Below are 15,188 nucleotides of genomic sequence, written 5' to 3' on the forward strand. Positions count from 1 at the left end.
TAAACAGACAAGAGCCTGCTTATCTCATCAGTGCTGGAAACAAAAAATGCAGTAGTCTTCAGAGAAGTAGCTTTAGCGAAGCTCCTGCTCCCTTCTCCTCATGAGTGGGGACTGCTCCCCTCCCTGAGGCCTGCCTTCTGATCCCTCTCCCCGTGCAACAGCCAGGATTCACTTGTGGGTTGTCTTAAGGTGAACCAGGTTAAATGCATGGCCCTGGACTTTAAAGCATACTTTTACAAGCATGTAGATTTGAAAGTACAATCAATGAACACAAGTGTCCTCCCTTGACCTAAGCACCCAACTGGGGATGCTTCCTCTCCATGTGGCTAAAAGTCTGCATGTTGTGGAACAATGGACAGACTTTTTGCCCCATTGAAATTGGGAAACATTCAGAAAGCTATTTTATGCATTTAAAATATTTTATTTTTCTCATGGATAGCTTGGAAAGTTGCTCCCCCAATCTACTAGTTTTTCTTCCTCTTATCAAAGGGTCAATCAAACAAAACACATCCTTCACATGTTGCTGTTGTGACTAGCTTTAGTTACCAACGTTGTGAATCTCTTTTTCATCAAGCTCATCCAGTGTGAATTTCTAAATAGGACTTCTAGTTTTATTTTCTCCTGGTAACCAGCCGGACATCGTGAGGAAAATTTTGAAAGACAGGCACAGTCACTTTTAAACAGGCGCGCAGGCACACATGTGCACATTTGTCGGCCAGCGACAATGGGACGCGGCCATTTTACAACATACGTGCCACATATATTGCGCACATGTAATAAAATAACCTGAATGTGTGCACGTGCGCGCAAGTTTACGTGGACGCAGGCCTATAATGTGCAAATGCCACTTTTAACATGTAAGGGGGGTGGATTTTAATAGACAGGTGTGCCAAACCTATTACCAGTTTTCCCAGTTTGTTCCCCGTTAGCCCAGGTAAGGGACAGGACTTCCAAACCTCCCTAGTTTAATGGCCTCCCTTCTCCCTTGTTTGTCCCAACCCTTAAAACCAGGCTGATGTGGGGTTTTTTTTTTGTTTTATAATTTACACGCCGTCCATAGCGTCCCAGCGCACGCCTGTGCGCCTAAGTCTTTATGCACGAATTTCAGGGTGAAATCCAGGAACGCCCGTGCCCCGCACAGACCACGCTCATGCCCCAGCCGGTTTTTGTTTTTTTTAGAAATTTTGATCTGTGTGCATGACAGAAGATGAGTGCGTACACAGGCAGCTTTTAAAATCCGCTTGGTGTGCGTCGGACCCACGTGTGTGTATCTCCCAATTTTGGCGCACTGCAGGCTTTTAAAATTCATCTATTAGGAACACTGGGAAAAAAAATTGGAGGTTATAGTAGAATGGCTAAATCTACCTAAGTGGATTTTCACTCAGCTAAATGTACTCCCATATAGTTTTAGCTGCAGTAAAATGGGTGTTGGGGAGAAATCTACACGTGTACAATTAATTTTTAAAAACGTACATGCTGGGGATGCTTTGGAGGCAGCATTCACAACTTATGGAGGAAGGGAATCCCAGTCATCCCATGATGACAGCACCAAGGGGGTCTATTTTCAGCCACTGTCCAGCCAGCAAAGTTAGCCAGATAAATGTATCCAACAAACTTTGTTGGGATATTCAGTGGCATGGCAGCTCCACTGAATATACCGATCTTAAAGATAGCGGGATAATTTTATCTGCCTAACTTTAGAAGTGTTCTGTGACATGACCAGAGTTAGTTGCATAACTTATCTGGCTAACTATTAATAGCAGGGTTTGCCAGACAACTTACCTAGCTAACTGTACTTTGAAATGTCCCTGGAATGCTTCCAGGTTATCAGGCTTTCCACTTAACTGGATAACTTGGAGGCAGTCAGCAAGTGGGGATTTTTAGATTCTTGCCATTTGTCTGGCAAATCCTAACTTAGGGGGTCATTTCTATCCCTATCACATGCGAAAAGGGACTTTTCACGTGCAATAGCTAGATAGGGGCGGAGTCGGGGTGGGGTCAGCACCGGAAGAGGAGGAGTCAGGGCGGACGCCGCAGAAACTTCGTTGGCGGCGAAAAGGTAAGATCCCTTACTGCCACCTTTCACGGTGGTGCTATTGCGTGCAAAAGCCGGTAGCGATAACACCGCGGAGATGTGATCGCTGCTGGCTTTCGTGGGCCCGCCCCCTCCACCCCCGTTACCGCGTGATTCAGGAAGGCGTGCGAAGATAGAAAATCCCGCCCTTAGCCGGACAAACAGCTCTGATAATCAGCCTTCTAATGTCCAGAGTTACAGCCCATGATTGCAAGGATCCAGAAGGAGCCCTGGCGCATAGTCCCCAGCTGAAAAATGTTGCTGCAGTGATTGGGCTAAATGAGTTTGCAAGGGGATATCAATGAAGGAAAAAATACATTGGTATGGTAGTTGCAAGTGAAGGCACATGGTTCTGATTAAGATGGAAGCCGAAAAGTAGCAGGAAACTGCTGCTTCCTCCACCATCTCCCAAAAGAAAAAATCTACACATGAATCCAGTGCTCATAATTTACAATCCCATTAGAGATGAAGAACTGTATAATCCCCTGGTCTTCAAAAACTGAGGTAGATTTTAAAAGTGTTTCTTGCACAAAAATGGCCGCATAAGCAGCACATATGTGGGCCGCCCGCAAGCAATGCAAATTTTAAGAAGCCGAAAAGTATGCGCTTGCATACCCATGCGCCATCAAGAAGGGGGCGTAAAATGGGCGGGGCATGGATGTTTGGGGGCGGGGCCAAGACGTACACGTGTAACTCCAAATTTTAATAAAGCTCACCGTGGCGTGCGTCGGGTGTTATCCGCGTAACTTTACTGCTGGTCCTGATGAGGGGCAAGTCTGGAGATCTCGAGTTTAGGGTTTTCAGCACAGCGTGAGGGTTCGGGGTCAAGTTGGGGGCTTGCAGGATGAAGAACCAGAGGGGTCTTGAAGACCTCAGTATCAACTGGACAAAGCGATATCCAGACTATGTTTGAATATGAACCTAATAAACAAAAGGGCAACACCCCGTATATCAAACCATAATCACTGGAGCACTTTAAGTGAAGTATCCTTCATAGAAGAGGAGCTGGAATAATATATTGTGGGCAGATAAGTATCAAAAGAAAAAGCTTGTTAATAAAAATTTGCTAGGCTTTAAAGTTAATAAATAAAAAATGTCTTTGAGAGAGGGAGGTGAGAATGGGATTAAGTAAGTGACGTGAATTCAGTGTTCTAGTGTATGATACTGGTTGAAGCCCTTTGCGGGCAAGAGCCTGTGGATTACTTTGCAAACAGCACAATATTTCTGATACGTTCTCATTTTTGGTGGGGGTTTTTTTTTATGTATTAAAATTTCTGCCTCGGTAGCTTGGCATTTATGGTTTGAATATGAACCTCCAGGTTTGTTTCTGTGGGTTGACAAGTATGCATGTACTTTGTCAATTAGGCAGCTTATTGAAAATGTATCCCCACGTAGATAGGATGCTGCTGGCACTTATTGTGAAGTTGGAGTTAGAGGACTAGTACCGAGTTAGCTACAGAGAGAGAACCCACAATGTGTAGGGTTGATTTTCTGCCAGGTTATTGAAGCTGTTTCTTTTTTATTCTTCTTTGCAGCCGGACTGGAAGGTGGAAGCCGTTGCTGATCCTGACCTCTTACCTTTTTATTAAAAAACAAATATTAACCACCGACTGTGTGTCTTTGGAAGTTAAATGGCTAAATTGACCATTTTGAAAATATACTATATTTAAATGCTTATATTTAGTCACAAGTTTTTCAAGTCCCCTAAAATTGTACTTGCTACTACCCCTTTTCATCCTGGTTGAAATGTCTATTAAATAAACTCTTATGACTTCACATCCCTTTCCTCTTGATAGTTGAAAAGTAGGTATTCATCCCACTTTTGTTCATTAAGAGTTGGCATATCTTAAAACACGGATACACTAAGTTTCCATAATTTATTGAGTATGACTCGTGAAAAGGGAAGAAAAAGGATTTGTCCCTTTCATGAAAGCAGATCAGCTTCCATGCATCTAGCAAGTCACATTTATTTTCCTCATAACTCGGTCCAAGAAGTTAGATAGCTCACACTCTCATATATGTCATATATTTCGTCCAGTCCTGCTCTTGCAGTGACCATGGATCGGATTTTAATCCACTCTCATCAATACAATCCATCTTCCCTCTGCATTTATGAACTCCGGTACCTCTTGAAAAAGAATCTAACCACAGTATTTGTCGCATCTAAATTTAAAAGGGTGGTCAATCGTTTACCAAAAGAATATCTGCTAAAAACAGTGCTCAGAGGAATTTCAATTTGCAAAGAACTAGAGTCCCTGAATCTGTTTTCTCGCACTCAGCATTAGCGGTAACATTACAGCTGGAGAAACTAACTGCACGGGATTCACTGGCCTTTTTATAAAAATGTATAACCTATCCTGTATACTTTGAGTTTCCTAATTTTTCTTGCAGTATATTTTCTTTGAGGTTATTCTTAGTGTAATTTTCTTCAAAGATGTGTTGATTTGAATACTTTTGGGAGGAAATGATCAGGTGTGGCGGGCCCTGGGTTTTTAGATATCAGCTAGACTACTGAAGGATGATGGGGTTGGTTTCTATTCAGATACAGCCCCTCCTTCTGCGGGGTCTGGAATGGCCGACCCCCCGTTGAGCCTATAGAGCAATGCTCTGCCTAGAGTTAGGGGAGAGGGGAAAGAGGGCAGTCCCTTTTGGTTTGCACAGACCTGAGAGGTAGTTTGGAGCTTAGCTTTTGTTGTTTTTCAGGCCCATTTAGAGGAGCCAGGCAAACCTTGCTTGGTGGTCCTGACCAGAGTCGGGAGAGGTTTTCCTTTCCAGTCCACTTATTGGCTGGTTTGGATTTTACAGCTGGGCACATAACTTGGATTCACTGTTTTAAATGGTAGGAGCCACCTGGGCCCAGAGAACGGGGGAAACCTGTGTCGGGGGCTGTGCAGGTTAGGGAAGACGCTGTCCCTGATGTAGTGGCGACCTGCTACCAGAAGGAAGTACTGACTGCTCTTCCTTCCTGACTGAAGCACATAGAGCTTCCTGCTTCAGAGGATGCCTCCCATCAGGGGTCCAGAAAGAAAGAGAGTAAGGTACTTCACAAGAAACAAAAAAGTCCAGAAATTCATCTAATATTCAGTAAGGCAAATCATTGAAGACCCCCATCTGCTGTTTTCAAACCCCTGGGGAGAGAGAACATCTCTCTCTCTGTGGAGACAGTAACATGGTATTAATGGACATCTCCTCCAAGAACTTATCCAAACCTTTTTTGAACCTAGCTACACTAACTGCACTAACCACATCCCCTGGCAACAAATTCCAGAGCTTAATTGTACGTTAAGTGAAAAAGAATTTTCTCCGATTAGTCTTAAATGCGCTACTTGCTAACTTCATGGAATGCCCCCTGGTCCTTCTATTATCCAAAAGTGTAAATAACTGATTCACATCTACTCGTTCATGACCTCTCATGATCTTAAAGACCTCTATCATATCCCCCCTCAGCCGTCTCTTCTCTAAGCTGAACAGCCCTAACCTCTTCAGCCTTTCCTCATAGGGGAGCTGTTCCATCCCCTTTATCATTTTGGTTGCCCTTCTCTGTACCTTCTCCATCGCAACTATATCTACTATAACTACTCTGCTCACCTGGGACTCTATTTTTTCCAAGCCCTGGAGGGTAGAAGTTCCCCTGACTTGGCATCAGACATTCCTGCACAGATTGAGGACGAGATTGTAAAAGGATATATACTGTGGTGCTGTGGATAAGCTTGTGTGCCATTTTCATACATTTTCAACAGTAAAGACTTTACTTTGGATACTAACTCAGTGGCTCCAGTTTTATTGGGCACATTCAGCACAGCCTGGGACAAGAACATGAACTTGAGGTTCATCCTTAGCACGCGGAGCCTTGCGAGTAATCTCCTCCCCCGACCTCCACCCTAACACACTCGACAAAGGATCCAGACCCTGAAAGAAAGTCAGTGTTCAAGCTAGCCTGGGCAGGTTCCAGCTCTGAAGAGTAACACAAATACTTTAATAGCCCCACCCATGCAGGAAAGGCACCCCGGGATGGGATTACACAGGCTTTGAATGCTTTAGTGAAAATAATCAGGCGACCAGTCAGAGCTTTATTAAAATATGTTCAGCACCATGAGTGTGCACCAACTTCACTCTGTTTTGATTCATATGCCAGCTCCTAGTGTTCTGCCTAGTCTGTCCTGCAAAATAATTTGCTTTTTACCAGAAATGGCTTGAAAACTAAGACCCATTGTATGGAGACAACTGATGGAATTCTCAGGGCTGAAAAAACACAAAGGTCAATCTCTTCAACAAGATATCATCATGTTTGCCATCCACTTTTGAACGTTTCGAAGGGTTAGAAGTGTATTTATGTGATGTGGGAGTGGGAGAGAACTTCCACATGAATATTTTAAGCCCATCCGCCTTGATTTAGTTTGCCATTTCCTGCTAAAGAAGTTGGAAGATAAGTAACTTGACTGAAAGAACATGAACATTACCTTGTATTTCTCTGATCTGCCATCAGTGGTCTGGATTGCTAAAATGAAAATTCATTTTAAATCCATAAGCATATTACTATAAAACAAAACCAGACCGTTACAACTTGAGGTACTGCAAAATAGCAGATGTGTCTTGTCAATTATTTTTAATTATTTATAATTAAAAAGACTTACCCGAGAGAGTGGTATCAGAAAGATGTCAGTGTGTTCGCAGTCTCATGAGCTCTTGCCCTTACAGGGCTACAGCCCCTCTCTTGACTTCACCACTTATTAATTACGTCATTTACCTACTCTCTTCAGGTTTGTCAATTAATATTATGTTTTTATAAAGTGCAAATGTGCCTCCCTTAAAATCCTTAGAAAACCCGTATTTTATCATCTAACATGCCACAACTAATTATTACAATCTTATGTATTATTTTCTGCTTATCTCTCAATAGTAGTGCTGTTATATTTCTTCGCCGTGTTTCATCACTGCTTCAGATGAATCGCCCGACATTGGCCATGTTTCGGCGCACTCCTCGCGCCTGCTTCAGGGGCTACCGTTCCTTCACAAACTCTATTGCAAAAACATAAATCTATAAATACCTCTAGAACAATATCTATATATGTCTCACTCTACTGCGGCATTAGTACTCACGATTCAGTGTGACACAGATCCCTCCTACCGTGTTGTCTTTCAAAAAATGGCGCTCAAACGCTATTCTTCCGTCTCCACCGGATGTCAGCTGTTTTATACCCGAACCTCAAATCCAGAACTAGGCTATCCACTACAGAAAGACCGCCCAATCAACTTCCTTATTAAGCCCAGCAGGGGCAATTGTGTTCAATTTAAAAATCCAACGCTGTTCGCGCTGTAGTAAACACAGATTTAAATCCCCTCCCCGCTCATCCTGCTCAATACAGTCCAAAACCGTACTATGTAAAGTTTCAAAAACATGAGATTGTTCAGCACAATGCTGAACCAATGGAGCTTCCATCCTTCCTCTCTTCAATGCGCTTTTATGCTCTATTAAGCGTGTTTTTAATGCTCTCGTGGTTTTCCCCACATAAATGAGCCCACAAGGACACCAGATGGCATATATAACATTTCGTGAGACACAGGTAGTCGCTCTAATCGGTTTAAATTTTTTTAATTTCTCAAGAGGAATGGGATAGTGCAGAGCATTAGACGACATTGGAACGTATTACAGGTTCACAATGAGTTTATAACTCAGCCTTTGATAGCTTTCAAAAGAGGAATGAGCATTAAAGATCAGGTGGTCAGGTCACACTTTAAAGTTCCGGCGATTAGATCTGAGGAAGGGAATGGTCATTTCCCGTGTGGGTCGTGTGCAATGTGCCCACTTGCTCATTCCAATATAAAAATTCCTCTTGAGAAATTAAAAAAATTTAAACCGATTAGAGCGACTACCTGTGTCTCACGAAATGTTATATATGCCATCTGGTGTCCTTGTGGGCTCATTTATGTGGGGAAAACCACGAGAGCATTAAAAACACGCTTAATAGAGCATAAAAGCGCATTGAAGAGAGGAAGGATGGAAGCTCCATTGGTTCAGCATTGTGCTGAACAATCTCATGTTTTTGAAACTTTACATAGTACGGTTTTGGACTGTATTGAGCAGGATGAGCGGGGAGGGGATTTAAATCTGTGTTTACTACAGCGCGAACAGCGTTGGATTTTTAAATTGAACACAATTGCCCCTGCTGGGCTTAATAAGGAAGTTGATTGGGCGGTCTTTCTGTAGTGGATAGCCTAGTTCTGGATTTGAGGTTCGGGTATAAAACAGCTGACATCCGGTGGAGACGGAAGAATAGCGTTTGAGCGCCATTTTTGAAAGACAACACGGTAGGAGGGATCTGTGTCACACTGAATCGTGAGTACGAATGCCGCAGTAGAGTGAGACATATATAGATATTGTTCTAGAGGTATTTATAGATTTATGTTTTTGCAATAGAGTTTGTGAAGGAACGGTAGCCCCTGAAGCAGGCGCGAGGAGTGCGCCGAAACATGGCCAATGTCGGGCGATTCATCTGAAGCAGTGATGAAACACGGCGAAGAAATATAACAGCACTACTATTGAGAGATAAGCAGAAAATAATACATAAGATTGTAATAATTAGTTGTGGCATGTTAGATGATAAAATACGGGTTTTCTAAGGATTTTAAGGGAGGCACATTTGCACTTTATAAAAACATAATATTAATTGACAAACCTGAAGAGAGTAGGTAAATGACGTAATTAATAAGTGGTGAAGTCAAGAGAGGGGCTGTAGCCCTGTAAGGGCAAGAGCTCATGAGACTGCGAACACACTGACATCTTTCTGATACCACTCTCTCGGGTAAGTCTTTTTAATTATAAATAATTAAAAATAATTGACAAGACACATCTGCTATTTTGCAGTACCTCAAGTTGTAACGGTCTGGTTTTGTTTTATAGTAATATAATTGAGGTCTTTGAGCCAGCATATATCTTTAAAATCCATAAGCATGACATTTTATTGCAAATCACAATGATTGGATTGGGCGTTCTTGTTCTCCCTTCAGAAAATGAACAAACAAACAATGATACAAATACTGACGTACTGCGTTAGATGTTTCAGCAGCAGGGTAGAGGCAATGACGGTAGGAGAATCCTGTAGTGTCTTGAATAGTAATCTTTATCTTCTTGTCTTTACTTCACTTGGATTTGTAAATTACTACAGATTAGATCACAATCAGTTCTTTCATCACCTGTTCCTTGGTGTCCTTTTCTAAACCATGAAGCCTAGACTAATACCTTACTTGCTTCTTTTTTCATAGGAATTATTTAAGAATCTATATGTACTGTTATGTTTAATGGATGTGGTGGGGATTTTTTTTTATTTTTCCTAGGAGGGACCCAGACGATTCTTCCCACTGCTGTCAGATGACTTTGACTGTATATCAATATGAACCAGGAACTTGTTTCACACATGAAATGTTGTATCTCCCAATTATTGCAACAGAGGCATCTGCAAAGATTGTTTGTCGCAACACAGATCACTATGCAAATCCAAGCAAATTCACGTGGTACAAGGTAACCAAAGCAACAGGAAATGTTGATTTTTAATATGCAGGTTTAGGTGTCACTGTTCAATAAATTGTCTTTCCTCTATAGGACTGTAGACCTCTTCAAGGAAAAAAATATTCAATTATATCAGATAAACTACTTATCAAAGGAGTCAATAAAAGTGATGAGGGGAATTATACTTGTAAATTTATCTATTTGCACAAAGGAAAAGAATACAATGTAACACGGACCATGCCACTGAATATTAAAGGTAATAATTTAATTTATCTTGCTTTGAGGTGAGTAGTCAGTGGTCCTCATAATTTCTATGAACCTTCTGTAGGCCATGTGTTATATAGCAGTATATAATTGGGATGGGCAATCGAGAGAAACAAAATAGGAAATGAGATGAAATTTCCCATTTTGTTTTGGACTGTTTTCAAAACAGAAAGAGTTAAATTCTGATAAAATTTTGTCAAAATCTTATTTCGTTTTGAAAACCTATTAAAATAAAAAGTCTCCAGTCTGGCCAAGGCCTAGACATGAAGCCGGGGTCTTGCCTAGAAAGGAGACAGAAACCCAGTGTGACTGGTGCCTTGGCCTAAGCAGAGGCCCAGGCATCTGGATCCGGTGGCCAGGCCATGGTGTTGGGCCTGGGCCCTGGCTTAGGCTGAGGCCCAAGCAACAGGACCTGGTCTCTGGGCCATGGTGTCTGACCTGGGCCTGGGCCGATACTTTGGTGTCAGGACCTGGCCTCCAGGCCAGGTCGCAATGTTGGACCTAGGCCAAGCTTCAGGTGTCTTGTCTGGGCCTTGCATAGGGCCTAGGCAAAGTTGGTGCAACCTAACGCAGCCTAGGACTATATAAGGCCTAGGCTTCAGCCTGGCCCTAGGTGTAATGACCATGAGCTCCACGCAAGGCTTCTGCTTGGGTTGGGGCCAAGGCCTTGTCCATGGATCTCCCCCGGATCGGATAAGTGGGGGCCAGGGAGAATCCTGGCCCCGACATTTTTCCAGGCCCAATTTTTTTTTTTCTGGATTTTTTAATGAATATTTCGTTTTTTAAAGTAAGGAAATGAAATAAATATTCTGTGAAACAAAATTCATGGGGGAAAAGCACCCCCTAAAAAAAACGAAGCCACCCCTACTATATAATATGGTGCTTACTGATGTTTAGAATTTTACTGTAGAACAATATCTGCAGGATAATAACAAAACCTTATATTAAAAATAGTCATAAAATTCCAACAGTACTCACTCAAATATCCAGGCTTTAAGTAATCTGTGTTTTTTACATACCAGAAGATAAAATAGTATAGTTCATCAGTCTCTTCCCAGCACTCTTTAGTCTCATCACTTATTGCCCGTCAAAAAAGATGGGTAAAAAGAATTCTTCCCACGTGAATCCCAGTACACTCTTCATCCTAGAATTCCCTACTACCTCCAACACCACCTCAGCATTCTCCCTCCTAGCCCAACACCTGCACCCTCTTAACTGCCGCATTCTACCCCTTCTACCCTGACTCCTGCACTCTTCCCCAGCCAGCTCTATTTCCCTCTCTTCCTAGCAGAGCAAGTCAGTAATAGAAGCAAAAGATCTGAGTGAGAATGTGGAAATGTGTTCTGATTCAGTTCAACATTCTCTAGATTGGAACATCATCATCATCATCGTTTATTTATCCTATAATTACCCAATGTTGGGTTCCATATTAGGTGCTACAACCCAAGAAAGAGATCTACGTGTCATAGTGGATAACACATTGAAATCGTCGGTTCAGTGTGCTACGGCAGTCAAAAAAGCAAACAGAATGTTGGGAATTATTAGAAAGGGAATGGTGAATAAAACTGAAAATGTCATAATGCCTCTGTATCGCTCCATGGTGAGACCGCACCTTGAATACTGTGTACAATTCTGGTCACCCCATCTCAAAAAAGATATAATTGCGATGGAGAAGGTACAGAGAAGGGCTACCAAAATGATAAGGGGAATGGAACAGCTCCCCTATGAGGAAAGACTAAAGAGTTTAGGACTTTTCAGCTTGGAGAAGAGTCGACTGAGGGGGGATATGATAGAATGTTTAAAATCATGAGAGGTCTACAACGGGTAGATGTGAATCGGTTATTTACTCTTTCGGATAGTAGAAAGACTAGGGGGCACTCCATGAAGTTAGCATGAACTAATCGGAGAAAGTTCTTTTTTACTCAACGCACAATTAAACTCTGGAATTTGTTGCAAGAGGATGTGGTTAGTATAGCTGTGTTTAAAAAGGATTGGATAAGTTCTTGGAGGTGAAGTCCATTACCTGCTATTAAATTCACTTAGAGAATAGCCACTGCCATTAGCAATGGTAACATGGAATAGACTTAGTTTAAGGGTACTTGCCAGGTTCTTATGGCCTGGATTGGCCACTGTTGGAAACAGGATGCTGGGCTTGATGGACCCTTGGCCTGACCCAGTATGGCATTTTCTTATGTTCTTATGTTCTTATTTAGGACGCTTTTCCTCCAAGAAAGTTCAAATACAATGGGTCAAAAACATACAGATAACAGTAACCGATAGATGGGTAAAAACAATAACTAATAATTGGGTAAAAGTCAGATATAATGGGTTAGTCCAAAGACAGTTAAAAGTATATAGTTCATTGGCATTTAAATACATGATTAATTCATTTATTGCTCTGTTCGATGCACTGGTGTGTATTTTTTGCTGTTAATAAAAATTATTTTGAAAAAAAAATACATGATTATTTCAAGGAGTATATATCTGGTCCAGAGCTGTCAGATGTTAGGAGACTGCATGTTGAGGTTAATGGCTAGGTCCAAATGCTTCTTCAAACAAGTTTTACCAGTTCTCTGAAGGTAAGATGATCGGGGCAAGCCTGATGTGGAAAGCAAGGGAGATCTATAGGATTGAGGCACATCCTATGAAAATTCTTTCTCATCTCTCTGGTGTTTGCAAGGCACATAGTTGTAGAAGACGGGATTTAAAGGTGGTCTGAGACAGTGATTGGTGTAAGCATGAGGGCATATAGGGAGAGAGCTGCTGAGGTAGATTGGTGTCAGATCTTTGAGTGATTTGTAAGTTAGGGTGAGGATCTTGACTTTAGTGTGGTAGAGTGGAGGTAGCTATTGTAAACGTTTCAGGACTGGGATTATTTGATCAAATTTATTAACTATCATCATATGGACTGCAGTGTGAGATGCAGGCAGTGATCTAGGATACTGGGGATTCCCATGTAGGGATGTGCAGAAGGAAAAAAATTTGTTTTGATTTGGTTTTTGTTTCACCGGGACCCAAATTCATTGCATTAGTTTCATGGGGGGGAAAAACAATTCGTTGATTAGTTTTATTTGTTGTCCATTTTCCCATTAATGGGGGAAGTATGTGCAGCCTATTTTTGGCTGCAGAATTGGGGTTTTCTTATCAATTCTGATGAAACGTCTGAGGAGCAATTGTCAGAACGAGAAAAGAGCTCCAAGGTACTTAGACTGTGGCAAAGTGGCACCAAAGTGGCATGAATAGCCTAAGGTACTGTAAAGGGGCAAAAGGGTACCAGGAGTGGCAAGAGTGCTTTAACAGAGATGCAAAGCAGCAGCGAGAGTGTCAAAAACACACCACAGCTTCAAAAAAGAGCACCGATAACAGTTGCATGAATCCTCAAAGGCAGCATGACAGGTAAAGTGGCAAGACAAGTGGCATCAACTTCCTATAGCACAATGAAGGGGGAACATAACAAGCAGAAAGAGTGTCAGAAAAAACCACGAGGTGCCGATAAAGGGACAAAGCAGCAGAAAGACTAGCACCAACACACTCAGGAACCATGAGAGTGGCAAGAACACCACAAGGAGTAGAGTGAGTCGTCTGTGTATGGCAGCAAGGCAGAGTGGCAGAAAGTTGATAGGGGCAAGACAGGCTGGCAGAGCAGAGATAGTGTGGTCCCTGTGGTTTTAATAGGGGCAAGACAAGCTGGCCCCAGGAAGAGTTCCCTTTCCTTTGCACAAGAAAGGGCTCCCTAGAATGGGTTCGCCCCTAGAGTGGGGTGTTTCAGTTGGCATCTAGTGAGCTCTCGCTGGTTCTTTTAAAATCTGGTGAACGTAGCAGATATACAAATGAGAATTTTCAAGGCTGAGGTGGAGGAGGTTTCCATGTGAACAGCGGTTCAACATGGGTCAGCGGGTGTTAAGAGATAGGCTGGCTACACCCGGGAAGAGTTCCCTTTCCTTTGCACAGGAAAGGGTTTCCTGAAATGGGTTGACCCCTAGAGAGGAGCACGAGCCTTCAAGCATGTGAGACGACATGGAGGAGGTTTCCATGTGAACAGCGGTTCAACATGGGACAGGCTAAGATATAGGCTGGCTACACCCGGGGAGAGTTCCCTTTCCTTTGCTCAGGAAAGGTCTCCCTGAAATGGGTTGGCCTCTAGAGTGGAGCACGAGCCTTCAAGCGTGGCGAGTCGATGTGGAGGAGATTTACATGTGAACAGCAGTTCTGGTTCAACATGGGTCAACTGGTACTAAGAGATAGGCTGGCTACACCCGGGGAGAGTTCCCATTCCTTTGTGCAGGAAAGGTCTCCCTAGAATGGGTTGGCCCCTAGATTGTGGTGGTTCCGTTGGCATCTAGTGAATACCCAGAAGCTATTAACTGTCCTTATGCACTTCTGCTGATGACAAAGGAACTTGAAGAGTTCTCAGAAATAAGAAAACTGCTACTCAAGTCCAAATCTACAATATCAACCTATGTTGATTTTGTAGTTTATACAGTGCCTCTGTAAACTATGGGAAGACGAGGATGAACTAGAGTACAACTATCACCAGTTTTCTATAACACTAGAAACATTAATGTTGGCACCTAAGAAACATCTAGGGAAAATGGCCCGTATTATGAAGGTCATGAAAACTATTGAGCATATAAAATACCCAAGCTCCAAGCTGGACAGACAGGCACAGTGTTAGAGGTCAACCCCTTGTAGGGACATAAAGCCTGGATGGACAGGCACAGTGTTAAAAGTCAAGCCCATGTAGGGACATAAGGTCTGGTTGGACAGGCACAGCGTTAGAGGATAGAGTTGAAGCACTTGTATAGATGTAAGGCCTATACAGACAGGCACAGCATTAGAGGTCAAGCCCTTGTAGGGACATAAGACCTGGATGGACAGGCACAGCATTACAGGTCAAGCCCTTGTAGGGACATAAGGTCTGGACGGACAGGCACAGCATTACAGGTCAAGCCCTTGTAGGGATGAAAATCCTGGATGGACAGGCACAGCATTACAGGTCAAGCCCTTGTAGGGACATAAGGCCTGGATGGACAGGCACAGCATTACAGATCAAGCCCTTGTAGGGACGTAAAGCCTGGATGGACAGGCACAGTATTAGAGGTCAAGCCCTTGAAGGGACGTAAGGCCTGAATGGACAGGCACAGCATTGTCACAGACGTCAAGCCCTTGTAAATACCCAGAAGCTATTAACTGTACTTATGCACCAGCTGATGACAAAGGAACATGAAGAGCTCTCAGAAATAAGAAAACCGCTACTCAAGTCCAAATCTACAATATCAATCTATGTTGACTTTGTAGTTTACACAGTGCTTCTGTAAACTATGGGAACACAGGGGATGAACT

General features: G+C 42.7%; 1 protein-coding gene across 1 annotated transcript in view; it reads left to right on the forward strand.

Moving 5' to 3' along the window:
- Positions 1-15,188, forward strand: part of LOC115092478 (interleukin-1 receptor-like 1) — a 129,345-nt gene that overhangs the window by 67,482 nt on the left and 46,675 nt on the right. Inside the window, exons 5-6 of the mRNA XM_029603320.1 lie at positions 9,410-9,593; positions 9,675-9,837. Coding sequence (XP_029459180.1) covers positions 9,410-9,593; positions 9,675-9,837 — 347 coding nt within the window. The remainder of the gene's footprint in view (positions 1-9,409; positions 9,594-9,674; positions 9,838-15,188) is intronic.

The sequence above is a fragment of the Rhinatrema bivittatum genome, chromosome 5 (genome assembly GCF_901001135.1).
Source record: "Rhinatrema bivittatum chromosome 5, aRhiBiv1.1, whole genome shotgun sequence".
In the NCBI taxonomy this organism is placed as follows: domain Eukaryota; kingdom Metazoa; phylum Chordata; class Amphibia; order Gymnophiona; family Rhinatrematidae; genus Rhinatrema; species Rhinatrema bivittatum.